Source organism: Drosophila yakuba, unplaced genomic scaffold, assembly GCF_016746365.2.
Source record: "Drosophila yakuba strain Tai18E2 unplaced genomic scaffold, Prin_Dyak_Tai18E2_2.1 Segkk11_quiver_pilon_scaf, whole genome shotgun sequence".
Classification (NCBI taxonomy): Eukaryota; Metazoa; Arthropoda; class Insecta; order Diptera; family Drosophilidae; genus Drosophila; species Drosophila yakuba.
This window is the reverse complement of record NW_025048784.1, coordinates 198,530-225,372: the sequence shown is the minus strand read 5'-3', so window position 1 is coordinate 225,372 and position 26,843 is coordinate 198,530. Positions and strand designations below refer to the sequence as shown.

Genomic DNA, 26,843 nt, shown 5'->3' with positions numbered 1-26,843 from the left:
GAAAAAATAAATTCCACCTTATGTTAGGAAATTAATTTAAGTTAGGTTGTAAGAGAAATAGCATTCATTTAGGGCAATTCCTTTCTTTTCTTTCCTTCTCCCTTGATCCCATATTCCTTCCTCTTCCCACATAAGCGAAAGCCCGCCTAAACTGGCGTGAGCAAAAGAATGAGGTAAAAAGAGAAGAAAGAGTACCGCAGTAGGAGAGCGGCTCAAAAGAGCAGATCAAAAAGAAACAGCTCTCTTAGGATTAAAAGGCGGTGTAAGCTGATTTCTCTTCCACAGGCAACCACTTGAAGCGCTTCATCGTGGGAAATGCAGAGTGAGTAATATAAAGGTTTTATTTAAATGAGAAAGCAGCTGCCGGAAGAAAAATCAAATAATTAGCTACTGCGGCGCTACTTGTTTTCCAAGTTCACTGTTTACCAATAATAAATTTAAAAAAAAAAGAAATTTTAAAATGGAAATGAAAATTGCTCATTTTTAATTTCTACCCTTGCCCCAATCTTCGCTATTTGCTAAAATCTTAAAAGAATAAAAACAAAAAATTTAAAAATTAAAATGCACATCCCTATATAACCTACTTCCCCTATTCTTAATGCCCAGCATAAATATTCCTTTTTTGTTAAGCAAACAAAAATTTTACATTTTTCATATATATCTGTTGCGTTAATGTCTACATGAACGCCACATTCCAAAAAGTCTTTTAAAAAGTTAAATCTAGATGTTAAAAATTTGTAAGTTAGGGTAGTCATTTAGGATATGTTGTCTAAACCTGTTCCAGTTAAAACATTGTCAGTTTTTAAGTTTATTCTATGTTAAAAATTAAATTTTATAATGATTAAATCAGAGTAAATCTCTCTAGGGGTGCCATGCGTCGACGGAAGGTGTATGTCGTGTAAAGTATAGCATACTTGTAGGGATCACCGGTTAAGTCAAATGGTTAGTGGTGGTCAAGGTAGGGTGGGCGTCGACAGCTTAACAGCTGCTGTCGTACGAGTGTGCTATGTCCTTGTTTGTCCTTAGTCCTGTCGTCCGATAGTCCTTTAGTTTTTTTGTGGAGATCAATTCCAAAGCACGCGAAATAAATAAGAGTGTGATACGAGACGAGCATGTAGTCGCGATGTCAAATATTCCCCCCCTTTACTCTACCGAGAATTGGTAGCCGGAACCAGCGCGTGCTTGATCGCCCAACTGCAATGTACCATCTGCTCCGGGAAGATATACTCGTAGTTCGCTACACTATCGTAGATTATCCTGTTCCTAAATGTATTAAGCAATTGCGACGATTCCTGGGTATGACTGGGTGGTACCAGAAATTTCGCTTCTTCGAAATTATGCTTCTGTCTCAGCACCTTTAACGGTTGCGTTGAAAGAAACACTACGTTTTAATTGGTCCAAGGCAGCTAACGAAGCTTTTGAGAATTAAAAAAAGCAGCTTTGTAATGTCCCAGTGTTACGTACCCCATATTTTCAACGGCCGTATTATATCCACTGCGACGCCAGTCGCACCGGCGTTGGTGGCGTGCTTATGCAGATAAATGACGAAGGTGTCAAAGTTCCTATCTCTTACATGTGCAAGAAACTTAATCAATGCCAGAGAAATTACTCGGTCAGAAATGCAGTTGCCGCGAAGCCGCCATATTTTTTTTTTTAATAACTTTTATTCACGTTTACTTTTCTAATTTCATAAAATTTTACTATTTCGAGTAAATAGCCAAAAAATATTAACAAATAATTTGGAAAACCCAAAAACGTCCTAGCAATCAAAACTGAATCGATGTTGCCAGAAGCAGTAACGTAGTTTAAAGCATCGTTCGGCGATGAATTCCCAACTTTCCTCATTGACATACAGCTCTATCACGATGTTGTCGCAGAACTGAGGGACCTGCCGCTCCACATCATTGCAGTCTAGGGTGGAGCGATTGACCACGGCCCACTTGTCGGTGTTTAGGCCCGGGTTCTGCGACTCCTCACGTCCTCAGGAGGCCGAAGAACTCGATTAAGGGCTGGCAGGAGTGCGGCGGGCACATACCATAGACGGCTGAGATGACCCATTGGGCGGTTTCCTCATCCTCGCAGACCACTAGCATGCTGGAGTCGAACGTCTGCGGATAGATACTCGGTAAGGCCCACAGTATTATGTATGTACCATGTATGCACAATGTTAGCTAAGGTTGAGGTATGAAGCCTATGGTGGCAAACAGCAGCGCCAGATGAAATCCCCGTCATAAGTAAGAAGAACAGCGCGGCATTCTGTGACGAGTTCTTGGTTAGACGAGTCGAATAAAGGAAAATAAGAAGTTTAACCTACGCATCGGCGTCGGTTGGCGTTTACAATTAGGGCAAAGGTGTCCACAACGTCCGCGTCCGAACTCTGGTTTGTTATCACCAGACCGTATCGCCGGTTCTCGGGCATTGTGTTCGCATTCGGCGGCCAAGTATCCCGCCTTCTGCAATTCCTATATTCCTATTTTTGCACTCCACCAGTTGCTCCACTGCGCTGCTGCTGGTCCTCGGCTCCGACTTGCACGCCATTATTTGTGTGGGAATTGGTTCGAGTAAGAATACTCGCAGTGAACTGTGGTCCAGAAATCGATTTTTTTGGCGTAAAGTCGAGTTTTCGATGTTAATATATCTATTTTAATTCTAAATTAAATAAATCATACATTAATAAAAAATTTTAATTCAAACCTTGAAAAGTGGCAACAAAACTTGTTGACAGCTTTTAAAAGTGTGCTAGCGAACAGCTGATTTCTGAAAAGAAAGAAAATGAAATAAAATATTTAGTTGCTTTATATTGTGCCACACGTGTAAAATTGGTCCAGAAAATTCAACTTAATTATGAAAAGTCATCTTCCAATTTATGTGTATTATTTTTTAGAATACTAACATGCGTTCTCCGTTTTTTCGTGGCATATAACTAATAAGCTGTTCCATGCTGAAAGCAACTAATTTGTCCAGATTGTACTTGTGTGTGTTGTCTTTAGCCACAAATCGAAAACTCATCCTTATTTGTCCCCCTTTTCTCACTATTTGGTAATATATAGGCAACTTTTCGAAATATGGCGCAAAAAACAATCGAAAAATTCGATGTATATTGGACTGGATATACAGGGTGGGCCATCTAAATGTGACCCACGACAACTCTTAATAACTTTGACATACATTGTCAAATCGACCAACGTCATACCACATCTGATTCTTCATTTCAAGTAGTCATTACTATGGATAACTACACTCCACCAACGATCAATCGAAGCCACTTTTGATGCCAATTGTGCGTAGAAAGCGAATGCATAACTTCTGGTTCCAACAAGATGGTCCGATCTAACGCCACCCGACTTTTATTTGTGGGGATTTTTGAACTCTAAAGTGTACATCAACAAGCCAAGGACTTTAACTCAACTCAAGGCGAACATCGAACGTGAAATAGCGGCCATACCTAAAGCTACGCTCGAGAAAGTGATGAAAACTGCCGAACAAAGAGCCAATTTCGTCATCAGGGAAAAAGGCGAGCACATGATCCAAATAATATTTTAGATGTTAATAATATTAATCTCCTTGAATTAAAATAAATGCCTGTGCAAAATTAACAAATTGTCTTTTCCTTAACAATTTTATTTACGAATCACACGGGTCACAAGTAGATGGCCCACCCTGTACACCAAGATTAATAAAAATGCTTTGGAATCCAAGATCTTAAAGGAAATAGACAAAAAAAATCAGTAATTTTAATAGTTACATTTGTAAGTATCTTTCCAAATATAACTACATGCTTGAACGATTTATGTCTGGCTGGCGTCTAAAATATCAATTACACTCGATGAAACCTGCAAGACACCACAGCAATGGACGTCTTATACAAATGCGGGCACAAGATTAAAAAGGAAATTTGCATCTGAGCTTGCAGATGAAAATAATTGTGGTGCAAATCTTCTTGCACATGCTGCAGCACTCTCTGCGCAGAAACAAAGCAGGAAGGATGGGCTTTTATTCTTAAGAAAACCATAACAGCACCCGAATAATCATCTGAATCGAGAAAGCAATTTGGTATACAAAAACCCATTCTACTTGCTCCCGATGAAGCTTTCATTCTAGAAAATTCTCTTACAAAACAGCAATACATGAACACTAGATTTATGAATACAAGTCGCCACAGTAACATTTATCCAAACTACTATAGTCTAGTAATGGATTCTAAATTACAATGCCGTCCTGTAAATATAAACGTAACAGAAACCTGTGCCCAAGTATCATTACAAAACCTTTTGGATCATACTGCGTACAGAATTATTAAAATGCAGACTGATATTTTAAATCAGTTCTCAAACAGTTCTGAAACTAATATGCAGCTATGGATTTGATGGTTCAACGGGTCATTCAATATACAAGCAGAAGTTTACTACCGAAACACCTGGCAAACAGCTTTCAGATCACTCAATTTTTGTCACTTCTTCTTCCCATAAAAATTATAGACTCTTTTGAAAACAAAATATGGAATAATTCATAAAATATTGGTTCACGATTACCAGATTAATAATTCGAGCTTGGTTCTACTAGGATACATAGGCTTCTCAAGCTTGCAACATAGCTTACAAGAAAGATAGATTGTCACATTCAATTGTCGCAACTGATATATTTCATAGAGCTGTAGATTTCTCGGATCCATTATTGTCTAGTATTTCTCAAAAGAGGTATTACGTGTAGTACGATTTGCAGTGTCGAGTCCCCGACTATCTGATACCCGTTACTCAGCTAGTGGAAGTGCGAAGGAGAGTCTTCAACACTGACAGATTTTGATGGTTTGTGGGCGTTAGAGTGGGCGTGGCAAAAAGTTTTTTTGTAGATCGATAGAAATTTACAAGACCAATACAAAACTGAAAAATACCAAAACATTTTTTAAAATTTGCGATTTTAAGCAAATCGATGGAAATTTTTAAGACTAACAAAAATTTGAGAAAATATCAACTCATTTTTATACCCGTTACTCCTAGAGTAAACTAGTATACTAGATTCGTTGAAAAGTATGTAACAGGCAGAAGGAAGCGTTTCTGACAATATAAAGTATATATATTCTTGATCAGGATCAATAGCCGAGTCGATCTGGCCATGTCCGTCTGTCCGTTCGTCTGTCTGTCTGTCCGTATGAACGTCGAGATCTCAGGAACTACAAAATCTAGAAAGTTGAGATTAAGCATACAGACTCCCAAGACATAGAAGCAGCGCAAGTTTGTCGATTCATGTTGCCACGCCCACTCTAACGCCCACAAACCGCCCAAAACTGCCACGCCCACACTTTTGAAAAATGTTTTGATATTTTTTCATTTTTGTATTGGTCTTGTAAATTTCTTTCGATTTGCCAAAACACTTTTTGCCACGCCCACAAACCGCCCAAAGCTGCCACGCCCACACTTTTGAAAAATGTTTTGATATTTTTTCATTTTTGTATTAGTCTTGTAAATTTCTATCGATTTGCAAAAAAACTTTTTACCAAGCCCACTCTAACGCCCACAAACCGCCAAAAACTGTCAGCGTTGAAAACTCTTTCCCGCACTTCCACAATCTGAGTAACGGGTATCAGATAGTCGGGGAACTCGACTATAGCGTTCTCTCTTGTTTAAAAGTGTGGGCGTGGCAGCTTTGAGCGGTTTGTGGGCTTTAGGGTGGTCGTGAAAACATGGGTCAACAAACTTGCGCTGCCTCTATATGGAGCGTGCAATTTCTAGCTTTTATAGTTCCTGAGATCTCGACGTTCATACGGACAGACGGACATGACCAGATCGACTCGGGTATTGATCCTGATCAAGAATATATATACTTTATATGTTCGGAAACGCTTCCTTCTGCCTGTTACATACTTTTCAACGAATCTAGTATACCCTTTTACTCTACGAGAAACGGGTATAAAAATCGATTTCTGGACCACAGTTCACTGCGAGTATTCTTACTCGAACCAATTCCCCCAAAAATTAAAGGGAAAGAGGGATACTTGGCCGCCGTATGCGAACACAATGCCCGAGAACCGGCGATACGGTCTGGTGATAACAAACCAGAGTTCGGACGCGGAAGGTGTGGACACCGTTGCCCTAATTGTGAACGCCAACCGACGCCGATGCGTAGGTTAAACTTCTTATTTTCCTTTATTCGACTCGTCTAACCAAGAACTCGTCACAGAATGCCGCGCTGTTCTTCTTACTTATGACGGGGATTTCATCTGGCGCTGCTGTTTGCCACCATAGGCTTCATACCTCAACCTTAGCTAACATTGTGCATACATGGTACATACATAATACTGTGGGCCTTACCGAGTATCTATCCGCAGACGTTCGACTCCAGCATGCTAGTGGTCTGCGAGGATGAGGAAACCGCCCAATGGGTCATCTCAGCCGTCCATGGTATGTGCCCGCCGCACTCCTGCCAGCCCTTAATCGAGTTCTTCGGCTTCCTGAGGACGTGAGGAGTCGCAGAACCCGGGCCTAAACACCGACAAGTGGGCCGTGGTCAATCGCTCCACCCTAGACTGCAATGATGTGGAGCGGCAAGTCCCTCAGTTCTGCGACAACATCGTGATAGAGCTGTATGTCAATGAGGAAAGTAGGGAATTCATCGCCGAACGATGCTTTACACTACGTTACTGCTTCTGGCAACTTCGATTCAGTAAAATTTTTAACTTTTAAACTTTTTAACAATCGCCGAGCCTAATAAAAATATTACATAAATAACTGCCGACGAAATTCATCACACCAAAAACTTACCACTAGGGCTCAGCGCGGCGTATAGCGGTGGCTTAGGTTTTACCATCCTGCTGACTTCCTCTTCTCGCCTCCCAGGCTACTTAAAGACAATTTTTATATTGGATTGACAGCACCGATGACGCCTGGATTTGAAATGGCCGATCGAGCCGTTAGCTGCTTTCTCTGGGTCGTCAATATCGGCTTGCGGTAATTTGAAGCTCTAGTCAGAGAATAGACCGTGCCATTCCAAGGCGTTTGTCGCCGATTGCTTGTGCAACCGGCAGGGAGGCTTTCCTCGGCCCTCTGTTGTCTCCTTGCCTTTCTGGGCTTTTAAGCAGCCCCGTTCTCTGAATTGTTCTTGTGCGCAATGTATAAGCATGCGGCATTTGTTGCAATGTCCAGGATGGAATCATGAGCGAGCATTATTGCATTATTGAAGAGTGGAAACGCGACCTCAAGGTCTATATTTCCGCATCCGACCGATTCGTTAGCATAACTTTAACTTCAAGAAAAATTGTTGGAGCGCAAAACCAATAGAGAACTTCTCCCGGGTCATTATTTCCCAATAATCTTGACAGGTAATACGTTTTCTAAACGTTTTTTGGTCTCGACAATACTTTTTCGGTTATTTCTTTTCATTAATTATGCGCTTAAATCATACTGCCAATTTAGGCAAAAGAACGACAACGACGCAGCAGATCTGCTCAAGGGTCAATTCTAAATCCAAATGTGTTTTTTATAGAAAATCTTTAACAAGTACAAAATTTTGTTTGTAGTCACCAACATTTAATCGAAGTACTGCAAGGACGAGGGTAAGTTCTCCGCTTATATGGTTTAATTAAACAAATAATATAGCTTAACATTTAATTCTATAGACTTATGACGACGAAATTTAGATTTAGTAACAACCGCTTTTGACAACTTTTCCACTTGACTCTCGACTCTACACTCGCTCCCTTCCTATCGATAACTTGCTCTTGTCTAGGGTTACATTGTAATTAGGGCTGCAATGTAGAAGTATCGAAACATTTAATACCTATTTAGTACGTACAACCACTGCACTATGGTCCAGAATTAGATTTTTGGGCATAAAGTCGAAAAATTGAGTTACATGGTTTAAACTTCACACATTTTATTGTAATAGCATTGATAATTTGTGAAAAAAATGCGACCACGCCCACGCTCGGCGCCCCTGTAACTAATTAATAGTAGATTTAGAATAAATACATATTATTTCCCGAATTTCGCAAAGTATCGCGAATTTTTTAATTTTTCACGAATTTTGATTTGTTTGTGGCGGTTTGTTGGTACTCCTGTCTGTCCCTTATGCCGACAAGCTGGGCCATTTTGAATGTACACTTAATTGTTGACAGCTGATTTGCATGCACGTGTTTTGGATCGTCTTCGATTATTACCTATTCAAAAAAATTGGTCAAAGAACCTGTATCCAATTTTGTGTAAAAAACAAAATTAAGTGGGCGGATGCATTCCGAATGTTGACTGTGGCGTCGTGGTCACGAATCGTGGGTTTATGGTTATGAAGTGGAAACCAAAGCTCAATCATCTCAATGGAAGCTGCCGCACAAAGGTGCCCTAAACTGAAGAGGCCCATGAAAGGACGACGTAATCCTAGTAACATTGTAAGATACCCAGTTTTTATTGAGATTCTCTTTAATCTCTTTGAAGACATGATACAAGTATTCAATTACGACACCTGGGGGTACCTTACCACCGGAAATGAAATCGTAACACCAGGATATTGCCGTTTCAATGTTACAATTTTTTGATAACGCGATCTTGATACACTCCCCCTATTCGCAAATTCAGCGTTGGGGATTAACACTTCCTTTTATACCCGTTACTCGTAGAGTAAAAGGGTATACTAGATTCGTTGAAAAGTATGTAACAGGCAGAAGGAAGCGTTTCCGACCATATAAAGTATATATATTCTTGATCAGGATCAATAGACAAGTCGATTTGGCCATGTCCGTCTGTCCGTCCGTCTGTCCGTCTGTCCGTCTGTCTGTCCGTATGAACGTCGAGATCTCAGGAACTACAAAAGCTAGAAAGTTGAGATTAGGCATACAGACTCCAGGGACATAGACGCAGCGCAAGTTTGTCGAATCATGCTGCCACGCCCACTCTAACGCCCACAAACCGCCCAAAACTGCGACGCCCACACTTTTGAAAAATGTTTTAATATTTTTTCATTTTTGTATTGGTCTTGTAAATTTCTATCGATATGCAAAAAAACTTTTTGCCACGCCCACTCTAACGCCCACAAACCGCCCAAAACTGCCACGCCCACATTTTTGAAAAATGTGTTAATATTTTTTCATTTTTGTATTGGTCTTGAAAATTTCTATCGATTTGCAAAAAAACTCTTTGCCACGCCCACTCTAACGCCCACAAACCGCCCAAAGCTGCCACGCCCACATTTTTGAAAAATGTTTTGATATTTTTTCATTTTTGTATTAGTCTTGTAAATTTTTCGCCAAAAAACTTTTGGCCACGCCCACTCTAACGCCCACAAACCGCCAAAAACTGTCCTTCGCACTTACACTAGCTGAGTAACGGGTATCAGATAGTCGGGGAACTCGACTATAGCGTTCTCTCTTGTTCTTCCTCGATTGAGTAAATCTTGAATGACAGCGATATGCTTAAGCAATAGAAGAAATGTTAATAATTCTGTTTCTATGGTACTGGAGAAGAGTTTAGATGGAATTATTGAAAGGAAAAAAGTATCAAGCTTGCCCTTCTGGAAGATACAGTGATTGAAGGTTGTGAGCCTGACTTTTGGGATGTTGTTGACAATTGCTTTGATAAAATTGATCCTTAAAGAAAATAGGAATCTTTGCAGCAGGTACCGTTATTAAGAAATTGCCAACTGCTCTCAGATGCGGAATTAAAACAGCGCGGGACTGGTTCTTTTGATATGAAATGCGAAATTAACCATTATCTTATGTGTGCAAAACGGTTTGATAATACGCCTGTTTAACTAATATATGCAGGTTATCAGCCTGTTGGAATATGCAAACGTTGGAGCCAAAAAAAAAAGCTTACATTGATATTTCAAAGCCAGTTATTGCTGCTTTATACGTGGGTAAAGTAGATTTGGCAGGTATGCTAATGGAGCTCTAAAAAATTTGCCACCGATCAATAAAGTGGTACATCAGAATTTTTTAAACCCAAAGCAAAAACATATTCCCTTTATAAAATTGAAACCTTACGACCGTGGAGTCATCAGTAGAGTTGGTAAAGGAAATGTTTAGTTGCTCATGATTTCGTTAAACATTAAATTTAATAAACATACAGTAATTAAGACTAACATCTAAAAGTGCGATTATGTATAGATAGCCGAAAGGTGAACCAAGTGACACGCAAGGATGCTTATCCAATGCCCATCATAGATGGCATCCTAAGCCGGTTGCCAAAGCCGGTTGCCCAGTAGAGACAAGTTCGCGTGATAAAACAGCTTTTACGGTACCAGGTAGACCTCTCTACCACTTCACCGTAATGCCATTTGGTCTTACCAACGCGCTCTCAACGAGGAGAAGGAGAGTCTTAAACACAGTTTTTGGCGGTTTGTAGGCGTTATAGTGGGCGTGGCAGAAAGTTTTATTTTAAATCGATAAAAATTTACAAGACTAATACAAAAATGAAAAAATATCAAAACATTTTTCAAAAGTGTGTGAGTAGCAGCTTTGGGCGGTTTGTGGGCGTTAGACTGGGCGTGGCAAAAAGTTTTTTGGCAAATCGATAGAAATTTACAAGACCAATACAAAAATGAAAAAATATCACAACATTTTTCAAAAGTGTGGGCGTGGCAGTTTTGGGCGGTTTGTGGGCGTTAGAGTGGGCGTGGCAACATGAATCGACAAACTTGCGCTGCGTCTATATCTCTGGAGTCTGTATGCTTAATCTCAACTTTCTAGCTTTTGTAGTTCCTGATACCCTTATACCCTTTTACTCTACGAGTAACGGGTATAAAAAGCAGCTTTGTAATGTTCCAGTGTTACGTACCCCATATTTTCAACGGCCGTATTATATCCACTGCGACGCCAGTCACACCGGCGTTGGTGGCGTGCTTATGCAGATAAATGACGAAGGTTTCAAAGTTCCTATCTCTTACATGTGCAAGAAACTTAATCAATGCCAGAGAAATTACTTGGTCAGAAATGCAGTTGCCGCGAAGCCGCCATATTTTTTTTTTGTAGGAACTTTTATTGACGTTTACTTTTCTAATTTCATAAAATTTTACTATTTCGAGTAAATAGCCAAAAAATATTAACAAATAATTTGGAAAACCCAAAAACGTCCTAGCAATCAAAACTGAATAGAAGTTGCCAGAAGCAGTAACGTAGTTTAAAGCATCGTTCGGCGATTAATTCCCTACTTTCCTCTTTGACATACAGCTCTATCACGATGTTGTCGCAGAACTGAGGGACCTGCCGCTCCACATCATTGCAGTCTAGGGTGGAGCGATTGACCACGGCCCACTTGTCGGTGTTTAGGCCCGGGTTCTGCGACTCCTCACGTCCTCAGGAGGCCGAAGAACTCGATTAAGGGCTGGCAGGAGTGCGGCGGGCACATACCATAGACGGCTGAGATGACCCATTGGGCGGTTTCCTCATCCTCGCAGACCACTAGCATGCTGGAGTCGAACGTCTGCGGATAGATACTCGGTAAGGCCCACAGTATTATGTATGTACCATGTATGCACAATGTTAGCTAAGGTTGAGGTATGAAGCCTATGGTGGCAAACAGCAGCGCCAGATGAAATCCCCGTCATAAGTAAGAAGAACAGCGCGGCATTCTGTGACGAGTTCTTGGTTAGACGAGTCGAATAAAGGAAAATAAGAAGTTTAACCTACGCATCGGCGTCGGTTGGCGTTTACAATTAGGGCAAAGGTGTCCACAACGTCCGCGTCCGAACTCTGGTTTGTTATCACCAGACCGTATCGCCGGTTCTCGGGCATTGTGTTCGCATTCGGCGGCCAAGTATCCCGCCTTCTGCAATTCCTATATTCCTATTTTTGCACTCCACCAGTTGCTCCACTGCGCTGCTGCTGGTCCTCGGCTCCGACTTGCACGCCATTATTTGTGTGGGAATTGGTTCGAGTAAGAATACTCGCAGTGAACTGTGGTCCAGAAATCGATTTTTTTGGCGTAAAGTCGAGTTTTCGATGTTAATATATCTATTTTAATTCTAAATTAAATAAATCATACATTAATAAAAAATTTTAATTCAAACCTTGAAAAGTGGCAACAAAACTTGTTGACAGCTTTTAAAAGTGTGCTAGCGAACAGCTGATTTCTGAAAAGAAAGAAAATGAAATAAAATATTTAGTTGCTTTATATTGTGCCACACGTGTAAAATTGGTCCAGAAAATTCAACTTAATTATGAAAAGTCATCTTCCAATTTATGTGTATTATTTTTTAGAATACTAACATGCGTTCTCCGTTTTTTCGTGGCATATAACTAATAAGCTGTTCCATGCTGAAAGCAACTAATTTGTCCAGATTGTACTTGTGTGTGTTGTCTTTAGCCACAAATCGAAAACTCATCCTTATTTGTCCCCCTTTTCTCACTATTTGGTAATATATAGGCAACTTTTCGAAATATGGCGCAAAAAACAATCGAAAAATTCGATGTATATTGGACTGGATATACAGGGTGGGCCATCTAAATGTGACCCACGACAACTCTTAATAACTTTGACATACATTGTCAAATCGACCAACGTCATACCACATCTGATTCTTCATTTCAAGTAGTCATTACTATGGATAACTACACTCCACCAACGATCAATCGAAGCCACTTTTGATGCCAATTGTGCGTAGAAAGCGAATGCAACCTTATTTGTGGGGATTTTTGAACTCTAAGGTGTACATCAACAAGCCAAGGACTTTAACTCAACTCAAGGCGAACATCAAACGTGAAATAGCGGCCATACCTAAAGCTACGCTCGAGAAAGTGATGAAAAATGCCGAACAAAGAGCCAATTTCGTCATCAGGGAAAAAGGCGAGCACATGATCCAAATAATATTTTAGATGTTAATAATATTAATCTCCTTGAATTAAAATAAATGCCTGTGCAAAATTAACAAATTGTCTTTTCCTTAACAATTTTATTTACGAATCACACGGGTCACAAGTAGATGGCCCACCCTGTACACCAAGATTAATAAAAATGCTTTGGAATCCAAGATCTTAAAGAAAATAGACAAAAAAAAAATCAGTAATTTTAATAGTTACATTTATAAGTATCTTTCCAAATATAACTACATGCTTGAACGATTTATGTCTGGCTGGCGTCTAAGATATCAATTACACTCGATGAAACCTGCAAGACACCACAGCAATGGACGTCTTATACAAATGCGGGCACAAGTTTAAAAAGGAAATTTGCATCTGAGCTTGCAGATGAAAATAATTGTGGTGCAAATCTTCTTGCACATGCTGCAGCACTCTCTGCGCAGAAACAAAGCAGGAAGGAACGGCTTTTATTCTTAAGAAAACCATAACAACACCCGAATAATCATCTGAATCGAGAAAGCAATTTGGTACACAAAAACCCATTCTACTTGCTCCCGATGAAGCTTTCCTTCTAGAAAATTCTCTTACAAAACAGCAATACATGAACACTAGATTTATGAATACAAGTCGCCACAGTAACATTTATCCAAACTACTATAGTCTAGTAATGGATTCTAAATTACAATGCCGTCCTGTAAATATAAACGTAACAGAAACCTGTGCCCAAGTATCATTACAAAACCTTTTGGATCATACTGCGTACAGAATTATTAAAATGCAGACTGATATTTTAAATCAGTTCTCAAACAGTTCTGAAACTAATATGCAGCTATGGATTTGATGGTTCAACGGGTCATTCAATATACAAGCAGAAGTTTACTACCGAAACACCTGGCAAACAGCTTTCAGATCACTCAATTTTTGTCACTTCTTCTTCCCATAAAAATTATAGACTCTTTTGAAAACAAAATATGGAATAATTCATAAAATATTGGTTCACGATTACCAGATTAATAATTCGAGCTTGGTTCTACTAGGATACATAGGCTTCTCAAGCTTGCAACATAGCTTACAAGAAAGATAGATTGTCACATTCAATTGTCGCAACTGATATATTTCATAGAGCTGTAGATTTCTCGGATCCATTATTGTCTAGTATTTCTCAAAAGAGGTATTACGTGTAGTACGATTTGCAGTGTCGAGTCCCCGACTATCTGATACCCGTTACTCAGCTAGTGGAAGTGCGAAGGAGAGTCTTCAACACTGACAGATTTTGATGGTTTGTGGGCGTTAGAGTGGGCGTGGCAAAAAGTTTTTTTGTAGATCGATAGAAATTTACAAGACCAATACAAAACTGGAAAAATATCAAAACATTTTTTAAAATTTGTGGGAGTAAGGGTGAGCGTGGCCAAACGATTTTAAGAAAATCGATGGAAATTTTCAAGACTAACAAAAATTTTAGAAAATATCAACACATTTCTATACCCGTTACTCGTAGAGTAAAAGGGTATACTAGATTCGTTGAAAAGTATGTAACAGGCAGAAGGAAGCGTTTCCGACAATATAAAGTATATATATTCTTGATCAGGATCAATAGCCGAGTCGATCTGGCCATGTCCGTCTGTCCGTTCGTCTGTCTGTCTGTCCGTATGAACGTCGAGATCTCAGGAACTACAAAATCTAGAAAGTTGAGATTAAGCATACAGACTCCCAAGACATAGAAGCAGCGCAAGTTTGTCGATTCATGTTTCCACGCCCACTCTAACGCCCACAAACCGCCCAAAGCTGCCACGCCCACACTTTTGAAAAGTGTTTTGATATTTTTTCATTTTTGTATTGGTCTTATAAATTTCTATCATTTGCCAAAAACTTTTTGCCACGCCCACTCTTACGCCCACAAAATGCCCAAAGCTGCCACGCCCACACTTTTGAAAAATGTTTTGATATTTTTTCATTTTTGTATTAGTCTTGTAAATTTCTATCGATATGCAAAAAACTTTTTGCCAAGCCCACTCTAACGCCCACAAACCGCCAAAAACTGTCAGCGTTGAAAACTCTTTCCCGCACTTCCACTATCTGAGTAACATCAGATAGTCGGGGAACTCGACTGTAGCGTTCTCTCTTGTTTAAAAGTGTGGGCGTGGCAGTTTTGTGCGGTTTGTGGGCTTTAGGGTGGGCGTGAGAACATGGGTCAACAAACTTGCGCTGCCTCTATATGGAGTGTGCACTTTCTAGCTTTTATAGTTCCTGAGATCTCGACGTTCATACGGACAGACGGACCTGGCCAGATCGACTCGGGTATTGATCCTGATCAAGAATATATATATACTTTATATGGTCGGAAACGCTTCCTTCTGCCTGTTACATACTTTTCAACGAATCTAGTATACCCTTTTACTCTACGAGAAACGGGTATAAAAATCGATTTCTGGACCACAGTTCACTGCGAGTATTCTTACTCGAACCAATTCCCCCAAAAATTAAAGGGAAAGAGGGATACTTGGCCGCCGTATGCGAACACAATGCCCGAGAACCGGCGATACGGTCTGGTGATAACAAACCAGAGTTCGGACGCGGACGGTGTGGACACCGTTGCCCTAATTGTGAACGCCAACCGACGCCGATGCGTAGGTTAAACTTCTTATTTTCCTTTATTCGACTCGTCTAACCAAGAACTCGTCACAGAATGCCGCGCTGTTCTTCTTACTTATGACGGGGATTTCATCTGGCGCTGCTGTTTGCCACCATAGGCTTCATACCTCAACCTTAGCTAACATGGTGCATACATGGTACATACATACTTTTTAATACTGTGGGCCTTACGAGTATCTATCCGCAGACGTTCGACTCCAGCATGCTAGTGGTCTGCGAGGATGAGGAAACCGCCCAATGGGTCATGTCAGCCGTCCATGGTATGTGCCCGCCGCACTCCTGCCAGCCCTTAATCGAGTTCTTCGGCCTCCTGAGGACGTGAGGAGTCGCAGAACCCGGGCCTAAACACCGACAAGTGGGCCGTGGTCAATCGCTCCACCCTAGACTGCAATGATGTGGAGCGGCAGGTCCCTCAGTTCTACGACAACATCGTGATAGAGCTGTATGTCAATGAGGAAAGTAGGGAATTCATCGCCGAACGATGCTTTACACTACGTTACTGCTTCTGGCAACTTCGATTCAGTAAAATTTTTAACTTTTAAACTTTTTAACAATCGCCGAGCCTAATAAAAATATTACATAAATAACTGCCGACGAAATTCATCACACCAAAAACTTACCACTAGGGCTCAGCGCGGCGTATAGCGGTGGCTTAGGTTTTACCATCCTGCTGACTTCCTCTTCTCGCCTCCCAGGCTACTTAAAGACAATTTTTATATTGGATTGACAGCACCGATGACGCCTGGATTTGAAATGGGCGATCGAGCCGTTAGCTGCTTTTTCTGGGTCGTCAATATCGGCTTGCGGTAATTTGAAGCTCTAGTCAGAGAATAGACCGTGCCATTCCAAGGCGTTTGTCGCCGATTGCTTGTGCAACCAGCAGGGAGGCTTTTCTCGGCCCTCTGTTGTCTCCTTGCCTTTCTGGGCTTGTAACCAGCCTGTTCTCTGAATTGTTCTTGTGCGCAATGTATATGCATGCGGCATTTGTTGCAATGTCCAGGATAGTAAGGCGACCTCAAGGTCTGTATTTCCGCATCCGGCCGATTCGTTAGCATAACTTTAACTTCAAGAAAAATTGTTGGAGCGCAAAACCAATAGAGAACTTCTCCCGGGTCATTATTTCCCAATAATCTTGACAGGTAATACGTTTTCTAAACGTTTTTTGGTCTCGACAATACTTTTTCGGTTATTTCTTTTCATTAATTATGCGCTTAAATCATACTGCCAATTTAGGCAAAAGAACGACAACGACGCAGCAGATCTGCTCAAGGGTCAATTCTAAATCCAAATGTGTTTTTTATAGAAAATCTTTAACAAGTACAAAATTTTGTTTGTAGTCACCAACATTTAATCGAAGTACTGCAAGGACGAGGGTAAGTTCTCCGCTTATATGGTTTAATTAAACAAATAATATAGCTTAACATTTAATTCTATAGACTTATGACGACGAAATTTAGATTTAGTAACAACCGCTTTTGACAACTTTTCCACTTGACTCTCGACTCTACACTCGCTCCCTTCCTATCGATAACTTGCTCTTGTCTAGGGTTACATTGTAATTAGGGCTGCAATGTAGAAGTATCGAAACATTTAATACCTATTTAGTACGTACAACCACTGCACTATGGTCCAGAATTAGATTTTTGGGCATAAAGTCGAAAAATTGAGTTACATGGTTTAAACTTCACACATTTTATTGTAATAGCATTGATAATTTGTGAAAAAAATGCGACCACGCCCACGCTCGGCGCCCCTGTAACTAATTAATAGTAGATTTAGAATAAATACATATTATTTCCCGAATTTCGCAAAGTATCGCGAATTTTTTAATTTTTCACGAATTTTGATTTGTTTGTGGCGGTTTGTTGGTACTCCTGTCTGTCCCTTATGCCGACAAGCTGGGCCATTTTGAATGTACACTTAATTGTTGACAGCTGATTTGCATGCACGTGTTTTGGATCGTCTTCGATTATTACCTATTCAAAAAAAATGGGTCAAAGAACCAGTATCCAATTTTGTGTAAAAAACAAAATTAAGTGGGCGGATGCATTCCGAATGTTGACTGTGGCGTCGTGGTCACGAATCGTGGGTTTATGGTTATGAAGTGGAAACCAAAGCTCAATCATCTCAATGGAAGCTGCCGCACAAAGGTGCCCTAAACTGAAGAGGCCCATGAAAGGACGACGTAATCCTAGTAACATTGTAAGATACCCAGTTTTTATTGAGATTCTCTTTAATCTCTTTGAAGACATGATACAAGTATTCAATTACGACACCTGGGGGTACCTTACCACCGGAAATGAAATCGTAACACCAGGATATTGCCGATTCAGTGTTAGAATTTTTTGATAACGTGATTTGATACACTCCCCCTATTCGCAAATTCAGCGTTGGGGATAAACAATTCTTTTTCTTCCTCGATTAAGTAAATCTTGAATGACAGCGATATGCTTAAGCAATAAAAGAAATGTTAATTATTCTGTTTCTATGGTACTGGAAAAGAGTTTAGATGGAATTATTGAAAGGGAGAAAGTATCGAGGTTGCCCTTCTGGAAAATACAGGGATGTGAGCCTGACTGTTGCGATGTTGTTGACAATTGCTTTGATAAAATTGCTCCTTACGTCAGTAAGCCTTCTGATTTCGTTAAGGAAAATAGGAATCTTTGCAACAGGTACCGTTATTAAAAAATGCCAACTGCTCTCAGATGCGGAATTAAAACAGCGCGGGACTGGTTCTTTTGATATGAAATGCGAAATTAACCATTGTCTTGTGTGCAAAACGGTTTGATAATACGCCTGTTTAACTAATATCTGCAGGTTATCAGCCTGTTGGAATATGCAAAAGTTGGAGCCAAAAAAAAAGCTAACATTCATTTTTCAAGGCCAGTTATTGCTGCTTTATACGTGGGTGAAGTAGATTTGGCAGGTATGCTAATGGAGCTCTACAAAATTTGCCACCGATCAACAAAGTGGTACATCAGAATTTTTTAAACCCAAAGCAAAAACATATTCCCTTTATAAAATTTCAATCGGAAATTGCTAATGAACTCCATTTGCAAAAAAAAACAAGAGAGAACGCTATAGTCGAGTTTCCCGACTATCTGATACCCGTTACTCAGCTAGTAGAAGTGCGAAGGAGAGTCTTCAACACTGACAGTTTTTGGCGGTTTGTGGGCGTTAGAGTAAGCGTGACAAAAAGTTGTTTTGCAAATCGATAGAAATTTACAAGACTAATACAAAAATGAAAAATTTTATCAAAACATTTTTCAAAAGTGTGGGCGTGGCAGTTTTGGGAGGTTCGTGGGCGTTAGAGTGGGCGTGGCAGCATGATTCGACAAACTTGCGCTGCGTCTATGTCCCTGGAGTCTGTATGCTTAATCTCAACTTTCTAGCTTTTGTAGTTCCTGAGATCTCGACGTTCATACGGACAGACAGACGGACGGACAGACGGATGGACAGACGGACATGGCCAAATCGACTCGGCTATTGATCCTGATCAAGAATATATATACTTTATATGGTCGGAAACGCTTCCTTCTCCCTGTTACATACTTTTCAACGAATCTAGTATACCCTTTTACTCTACGAGTAACGGGTATAAAAAGAGAGGTCGACCAACAAATGCAGAAAGAGAAAGCTCAGTAGTATATTCAAACAGTGTTTCTTCAAACAAATAAGTACAAATTTCGGATCAATCCTACAGTTATGATAACATTATGAACATTGGGTGGTTTTTGGAGAAAGGGGACGTTGCAGACAGTGCAAAAATGCAACACCAAATGCCTTAAATAAAAAACCCATCTGTGCTTATACACTACTACTGCCAAACGTTGCTCACCAGCACCTTTCGGTACCGCCCAAACTAATGGGCGTGGCATACTAACATTTTTTGGAAACGCTTGTATATTTTGTTTATGAGCGTTGGGATCACGTTTGCTAGACATATTAAAGTGATTATGCTTTATTTCGTTATGCGCTAAATAGGCAAGAATACCTCTTAACAGGTCGTTACAAGATATATAATTATTAGATATCTTCCTTTTAAAATCGTAATCATTAATCCCGTTGATGATGTGTGTTGATATTGTTGAATTGGTTAACTCACCCTTTTTTGTGTTGAACTGCAAATATTAGATTTCGATCATCCCAACGATATGCGGTTTGAAGGGAGTCTAATGAATTGTTGCGAATCTAAGGACTTGATGGATGATGGGTTGAATTCCGGGAGAAGAGATACCATTTCACTTATACTTCCGTACGAACTATTAATGTTTTCAGATACCGTTGGGCCGCGTTTGTATAAGAAGTTTGGCGGAATCGGGGTATATGGATTTTCGTTATTTTTTGACGATGTTACGAATGTGTATTGTATTGATTTAAATCATAGTGTGGCTGTAAATATGTGCCGAAAGGCGCCTTTGTTGCGTTACAGTGTCCCAAATGAGCGTGGGGAATCGGAGAATAAATTTGGCTGTGACGAATAAGTATACGTTTGCGAATTAACGTGGATTTGCGGTGTCATTGAGAAATGAACGTGTTGCGGAAAGATCGAATGTTGCGGAAAGACAGCGACATTATCGTGTTGCTGTGACGTGATAACATTAACGTGCTGCCGAGACGTAGCAACATTATCGTGTTGCTGTGACGTAACGATATTATACTGTTGCTGAGACGTAGCAATATTATCGTGTTGCTGTGACGTGATAACATTAGCGTGTTGCCGAGACGTGGCAACATTATCGTGTTGCTGTGACGTAGCAACCTTAGCTTGTGACGCAATCGATTGCGAAAGGACTTGTTGAGACGTGTTAGGCATACACTACACTCTATAATTTCGTTTGCGTTTTGAGCGTTTTCGATTGGAGAGGAGATACCGCTCGGATGAAAAGATCTCTCTTGAAGTTCGCGCAATGGTTTCACTAATTCGGCAATTTTTTTCTGCATTGATTGGTTTTTGTTAGTTATGTTATGTTTTGGTAGTTATGTTACTACGTCTGATTGTAGGATGAGTGTATTGTTTAGGGTACATGGTGGGCAGGTTTGTCTATTCAGTGAGAATGTTACATGTCTGCTTTTGGTCTCGTTTATCTTAATGCGCCAGTCCGCAAACCATCTTTCCACTGTTTTAAGATGACAGTCAAGTTTTTCTGTTGCCTTTGATGGGCATTTGGATCGGCTGAGTATTGCGGTACCGTCAGCAAACGTAGAGGTTGTGAGCTGATAGTTTGTAGGCATGCCTGCTGTATATAAAGTGTAAAGAACGGGGCCCAGCACACTTCCTTGGGGAACTCCAGCATTGATGACGCGGTCGTGTGAAGTCGAACTGTTACACCTGATTGAGAACACTCTTTTGAAGATAACGAACACTTTGTGGGTATTCTGCGGAAGCAGTTTTGTTATCTTGTACATTAGTCCTTCCAGCCAGACTCGGTCAAATGCTTGTGCGACATCTAAGAATATTGCTGAGCAGTATTCCCGGTGCTCAAAACCAGTACGAATTTCGTTTGTGATGCGATTGACCTGTTCGATCGTTCCATGATTTTTGCGAAAACCAAATTGATGGGATGGTATTGTCTTTCGCATTCTTAAGTAGGGAGCTAGGTGTTTTAAGAATGCCTTTTCAAACAGTTTCGAGAGACACGATAGGAGACTGATTGGTCTGTAGGATGAGGGTTGCGTTTTGTCTTTGCCTGGTTTGGGAATCATCACTATGACCCCCGTTTTCCACCTTTGGGGATAGTATCCAAGGTTCGTAATAGCGTTAAAGAGATTGCATAAGGTCAGAACCGCACACGGTGGGAGTTCTATGATCATTTATGGTGTCACCAAGTCGTGTCTAGGTGATTTTTTGGGCTCAAGATCTTTTATTATAGATGCTATCTCACGTTGACTAAATGTTATTGGATTTATTGGTGGCTGGATTTTAATTGCTACAGGTAGGACAAATGAGTTGCTAGCAGTATTTGGTTGGAATACGCCTTGAAGGTGATCAGCGAATGCACTTTCTCTATCTCGTTCGCTGCGTATCCAGCTTCCTGAGGGGCCTCGCAGTGGAACGACTGTTTCTGCTGGAGGCTGAATATTTTTGTGTGCTTTCCACAAAGGGTTCTTCTTGCTGCTGGACGATAGTTGTTCGATATATAGATGCTGGGCGTTTGCTTCCTCAAGCTTAAGTGCCCTGGTTAGTCTACGTGTTGCTCTTTAGTTAGTTAGTTAGTTGTTCCTTAGCCTTTGGGGATCTGTGATTCTGCCATTCTCTTCTTAGTCTTCGTTTTTCAAGTAGTAGCTGTTCGATTTCGCAAGTTGTCTTGGTATGATTTGTCATTTTGTGTGTGTCTGGAGGGGTAGAGGCCTTGGCTGCAGCAACAAGATTTTCCTCCATCGATTCGGTCAGGCGGTCAATATCCTCATGGGTAGACACTGTTTGAGTTGGTATTTCGTGTACCTTGCCCAGTTGCTCCTGTTGCCTGTCAGCCTGTAGGTGTGCTCAGTTGTATGTGGTCGATGCCTGAGAGCAAGTAAAACTGGTGAGTGATCTGATGATAGTTCTGCAAGTGACTCAGCCGTAATATTATTTCTAGGGATCTTTCTTATTAGATGATTCGCGATGCCTATGTGTGTAAGCTTTTAGTTTTGTCAGGAATTAAGCGATTGGGTAGCGCGACTAACTATGTGAAAGAATCGAAACGTTATAGTATTAGGTATACTTTAATTAATTAATCAAATAAGTTTTAATCGATGTTAACGTTTTTGCCGCTCGTTGCAATCACGTCCGCTTCTATTGTTGGTTCTCTCTCGACTCTCTCATGGCATTCCCTTCTTATATTTTCCAACACCGAATGTGTACATATGGGACTTATAAGGATGCCACCAGGTTGAGTTTAATTGGAGTGTGACACAGGTTACCATTTTTATATTTCCTGTTTCCTTTTCAGGTTGGATCTAGAATTGTGGGTGAATAAACTACACTCTACCCTCGGTAAAACTCATTCTTATCTATTTTCTTACTAGGGTCGAAGCACTTACCAAACAGACATTAGAAGGTAATTTTATGTTTCTAACTAGCCATGTCAACACTTTATTTGAAGGTGTTGCTAGCGATTGGTATTGGCGTTACCACCGAAGTGTACCCCAGAAATTCAGCATGAGCTTTTTTATATAAGGAGATCAGTAGCATTTCTTAGCTAAAGAAGATTATTCGCAAAAGGGAAACGTTCATGCTTACTGTCAAGCCAGGATTGCGAAAACCTCTTCCTGCTCCTCATAGGTTTGTGCAGGAGGCAATTCTTGAGACCGAAGTGGAGTCGGATTCAGACACAGTTGAAATTTCCGCAATTAACTTATCCTGCTGGAATTGTAGCAAAATCGGACACAGATATCAGGATTGCTTAGCCGAACGTCGTGTGTTCTGCTATGGGTGTGGCAAAACAGACACCTACCTTCCTTCATGCCCTCATTGTCGCTCAAAAAACTACACTTCGTGGTGACGAAAGCCGCCAATACGGAGTAACCAATAGCTGCTCTGTACCCTCTCTCCCTGATTTGTCTTAGCAACCAGACTATCCTTTAACCGAATTAGGTCCACCCGGCGAATCTCTCAATAAACATCAGAGACAGCCCTCGCTATCTGCACAGCGTATTAAAGATTTTTTTGATCAGATAAAAATCGAAAAACGGTTTTCGTTATCAGCAATTATTGCCTCTGATGTACGACCATACGCAGACGTAAAAATTCTTGGCCGATCAGAATTTTTTTAGTTGTATAGGTGGAAAACTAGCCGAAGAAATACTGATAGAAAAGTGTCCTTATAAACCTGTTCAAAGTATTGTTCATACTGCCGATGGAAAATCCCAAAACACCGTGGGCAAGATTCGCACAGAAATTAAGTACAACAATATGACCAAGGATATTACTTTTTACATCGTACCTTCGTTAAAGCAATCACTTTATTTAGGGTTCGATTTTTGGACAGAATATCAGCTATTATCATATGCTAAAATGAAACCTAGTCCAGAAAGTAATCTCCCAGCAGTAGATCTAGACGATGTTCGTTTTCTGACTGAAGAACAAAAACAGCAACTTGACGCCGTAGTTTAATGCTTTCCTTCTTTTGCCAAAAAGGGTATAGGGAAAACGACCATGCTTTCCCACTCCATTGACGTTGGCGATTCCGTACCTATCAAGTAGCGACGTTATCCTGTGTCCCCAGCTATCGAAAAACTTATGTATGATGAACTGGATCGCATGCTTGCTTTAGGGGTTATTGAAGAGTAGACCAGTGCGTGGTCTTCCCCTGTCGTATTGGTCCGCAAACTCGATAAAGTGCGATTATGTATAGATAGCCGAAAGGTGAACCAAGTGACACGCAAGGATGCTTATCCAATGCCCATCATAGATGGCATCCTAAGCCGGTTGCCAAAGCCGGTTGCCCACTAGAGACAAGTTCGCGTGATAAAACAGCTTTTACGGTACCAGGTAGACCTCTCTACCACTTCACCGTAATGCCATTTGGTCTTACCAACGTGCTCTCAACCATGTCCAAATTAATGGGCCGAATAATTCCATGGACTTTAAAAAACGAAGTATTTATATATCTAGACGACCTTTTGATCGGATCCGATAACTTTGAACGACATGTATTAGTTCTGAAAGAAATATCATCTTGTCTAAGAAAAGCTGGATTAACCATCAATGTTCACAAAAGCAAATTTTGTAGAAAGGAGGTCAGCTACTTAGGCCATATTGTAGGCAATGGCGCAATCACAATGGATATGGGTAAAATTAGCGCTATCGTAGATTATCCTGTTCCTAAGTCTATTAAGCAATTGCGACGATTCCTGGGTATGACTGGGTGGTACCAGAAATTTATTCGAAATTATGCTTCTGTCTCAGCACCTTTAACGGATGCGTTGAAAGAAACACTACGTTTTAATTGGTTCAAGGCAGCTAACGAAGCTTTTGAGAATTTAAAAAAGCAGCTTTGTAATGTCCCAGTGTTACGTACCCCATATTTTTAACACCGGCGTTGGTGGCGTGCTTATGCAGATAAATGACGAAGGTGACGAAGTTCCTATCTCTTACATGTGCAAGAAACTCAATCAATGCCAGAGAAATTACTCGGTCAGAAATGCAGTTGCCGCGAAGCCGCCATATTTATACCCGTTACTCGTAGAGTAAAAGGGTATACTAGATTCGTTGAAAAGTATGTAACAGGCAGAAGGAAGCGTTTCCGACCATATAAAGTATATATATTCTTGATCAGGATCAATAGCCGAGTCGATTTGGCCATGTCCGTCTGTCCGTCCGTCTGTCCGTCTGTCTGTCCGTATGAACGTCGAGATCTCAGGAACTACAAAAGCTAGAAAGTTGAGACTAAGCACACAGACTCCAGAGACATAGACGCAGCGCAAGTTTGTCGATTCATGTTGCCACGCCCACTCTAACGCCCACAAACCGCCCAAAACTGCGACGCCCACACTTTTGAAAAATGTTTTGATATTTTTTCATTTTTGTATTAGTCTTGTAAATTTCTATCTTTTCGCGAAAAAACTTTTTGCCACGCCCACTCTAACGCCCACAAACCGCCAAAAACTGTCCTTCGCACTTACACTAGCTGAGTAACGGGTATCAGATAGTCGGGGAACTCGACTATAGCGTTCTCTCTTGTTTTTTTTTGTAGTAACTTTTATTCACGTTTACTTTTCTAACTTCATAAAATTTTACTATTTCGAGTAAATAGCCAAAAAATATATCCAAATAATTTGGAAAACCCAAAAACGTCCTAGCAATCAAAACTGAATCGAAGTTGCCAGAAGCAGTAACGTAGTGTAAAGCATCGTTCGGCGATTAATTCCCTACTTTCCTCTTTGACATACAGCTCTATCACGATGTTGTCGCAGAACTGAGGGACCTGCCGCTCCACATCATTGCAGTCTAGGGTGGAGCGATTGACCACGGCCCACTTGTCGGTGTTTAGGCCCGGGTTCTGCGACTCCTCACGTCCTCAGGAGGCCGAAGAACTCGATGAAGTTCGGGCAGGAGTGCGGCGGGCACATACCATAGACGGCTGAGATGACCCATTGGGCGGTTTCCTCATCCTCGCAGACCACTAGCATGCTGGAGTCGAACGTCTGCGGATAGATACTCGTAAGGCCCACAGTATTAAAAAGTATGTATGTACCATGTATGCACCATGTTAGCTAAGGTTGAGGTATGAAGCCTATGGTGGCAACCAGCAGCGCCAGATGAAATCCCCGTTACAAGTAAGAAGAACAGCGCGGCATTCTGTGACGAGTTCTTGGTTAGACGAGTCGAATAAAGGAAAATAAGAAGTTTAACCTACGCATCGGCGTCGGTTGGCGTTCACAATTAGGGCAACGGTGTCCACACCGTCCGCGTCCGAACTCTGGTTTGTTATCACCAGACCGTATCGCCGGTTCTCGGGCATTGTGTTCGCATACGGCGGCCAAGTATCCCTCTTTCTGCAATTCCTATTTTCCTATTTTGCTGCGCTGCTGCTGGTCCTCGGCTCCGACTTGCACGCCATTATTTGTGTGGGAATTGGTTCGAGTAAGAATACTCGCAGTGAACTGTGGTCTATCGTGACGTTCCACATCCCAGCCCAATTCTGAAATGCATCCAGGTACTCTTGCAGTGCATCCGAGGCCTCGGTAATGCTTTTCCTTTTTGTCAGAACTGCAGTGTCATTAGCATATGTCGCAATCAGCACATCTTTCCGATCTAGTCCTGTGAATGCTGTATGGTTGGGCATATCCGAGGAGAAGATAGAATATAAAGTTGGGCCTAGCTCACTTCCTTGAGGCACTCCCGCTTCGATGGCTTTAACGGTAGAGGTACATCCATAGGTCGTCACACAAAATGTTCGTCCTAGCAAAAAACTCATTATAAGCTGGTATAGCTGAGGTGTTAGTATTTGTTTAGCTTTATGTAGGAGTCCAGGATGCCACACTCTATCAAAGGCTTGTTGAATGTCCAGGAAGCTGCTACTGCATATTCTTTCTTTTCTAGGGCTTTTAGCGCAAAATTAACAACTCTATGGAGTTGCTCGGGGGTACCATGCTGAGTCCGGAATCCAAATTGGATGTCAGGTATCGCCAATAATACAGCCTCAATGTCTCGCATTCTGTTGAGAATAACCCTTTCCATAATTTTACCAAGCGAGGGGAGGAGGCTGATCGGCCTATAAGAGGGTACCTCTGTCGGATTTTGCCCTGGTTTCAGTATCAGGATTATACTTGCAGCCTTTTGGGAAATAGCCCTCAAGTAAAACTCTGTTAAAAATTAGTACCAGAAACCGAAGAGGTTGATCTGGTAGGATTTTAATCGTCCTGTTGTTAAGAAGGTCATGTCCCGGGGTTTTTTTTGGCTTCAGCATTGAAACAAGTTGTT

General features: G+C 41.0%; 2 protein-coding genes across 11 annotated transcripts; one reads left to right on the top strand and one right to left on the bottom strand.

The window, feature by feature from the left end:
* Positions 1-1,620: 1,620 nt before the first annotated feature.
* LOC26535552 lies at positions 1,621-26,047 on the bottom strand. Of its 9 annotated transcripts, none has more exons than XR_005561986.2 (9): positions 19,539-19,837; positions 16,775-17,409; positions 16,054-16,711; positions 7,522-7,741; positions 6,759-7,454; positions 6,309-6,701; positions 2,695-2,757; positions 2,315-2,638; positions 1,621-2,256 (listed from the first exon to the last, which is right to left on the bottom strand). XR_005561986.2 is itself a non-coding variant. In XM_039377218.2 (3 exons), the coding sequence occupies exons 1-3, from the start codon at positions 25,879-25,881 to the stop codon at positions 25,430-25,432; spliced, it is 333 nt and encodes a 110-aa protein (XP_039233152.1). In that variant the 5' UTR covers positions 25,882-26,047; the 3' UTR covers positions 25,114-25,429. The 9 variants fall into 9 exon arrangements, 3 of the variants coding, with proteins under 3 accessions (XP_039233153.1, XP_039233152.1, XP_039233154.1); XR_005561987.2 differs by having other exon boundaries at positions 7,518-7,741; positions 16,779-17,409; XR_005561989.2 differs by having other exon boundaries at positions 2,311-2,638; positions 16,779-17,409.
* On the top strand, positions 15,173-16,048 carry LOC120322166. Of its 2 annotated transcripts, XM_039377216.2 has the most exons (3): positions 15,173-15,408; positions 15,467-15,559; positions 15,621-16,048. In XM_039377216.2, exons 1-3 carry the CDS (start codon positions 15,304-15,306, stop codon positions 15,753-15,755), a joined length of 333 nt encoding a protein of 110 aa, XP_039233150.1. In that variant the 5' UTR covers positions 15,173-15,303; the 3' UTR covers positions 15,756-16,048. The 2 variants fall into 2 exon arrangements, with proteins under 2 accessions (XP_039233150.1, XP_039233151.1); XM_039377217.2 differs by having other exon boundaries at positions 15,201-15,412; positions 15,467-15,636.
* Positions 26,048-26,843: the final 796 nt, after the last annotated feature.

Coding starts and splice junctions, on each gene's coding strand:
- LOC26535552 (XM_039377218.2), bottom strand. CDS start 25,881: ATGCCCGAGAACCGGCGATACGGTCTGGTGATAACAAACCAGAGTTCG. Junction 25,719..25,776: donor ACGCCAACCGACGCCGATGC/GTAGGTTAAACT, acceptor AACTCGTCACAG/AATGCCGCGCTGTTCTTCTT. Junction 25,565..25,625: donor CCTCAACCTTAGCTAACATG/GTGCATACATGG, acceptor ATCTATCCGCAG/ACGTTCGACTCCAGCATGCT.
- LOC120322166 (XM_039377216.2), top strand. CDS start 15,304: ATGCCCGAGAACCGGCGATACGGTCTGGTGATAACAAACCAGAGTTCG. Junction 15,409..15,466: donor ACGCCAACCGACGCCGATGC/GTAGGTTAAACT, acceptor AACTCGTCACAG/AATGCCGCGCTGTTCTTCTT. Junction 15,560..15,620: donor CCTCAACCTTAGCTAACATG/GTGCATACATGG, acceptor ATCTATCCGCAG/ACGTTCGACTCCAGCATGCT.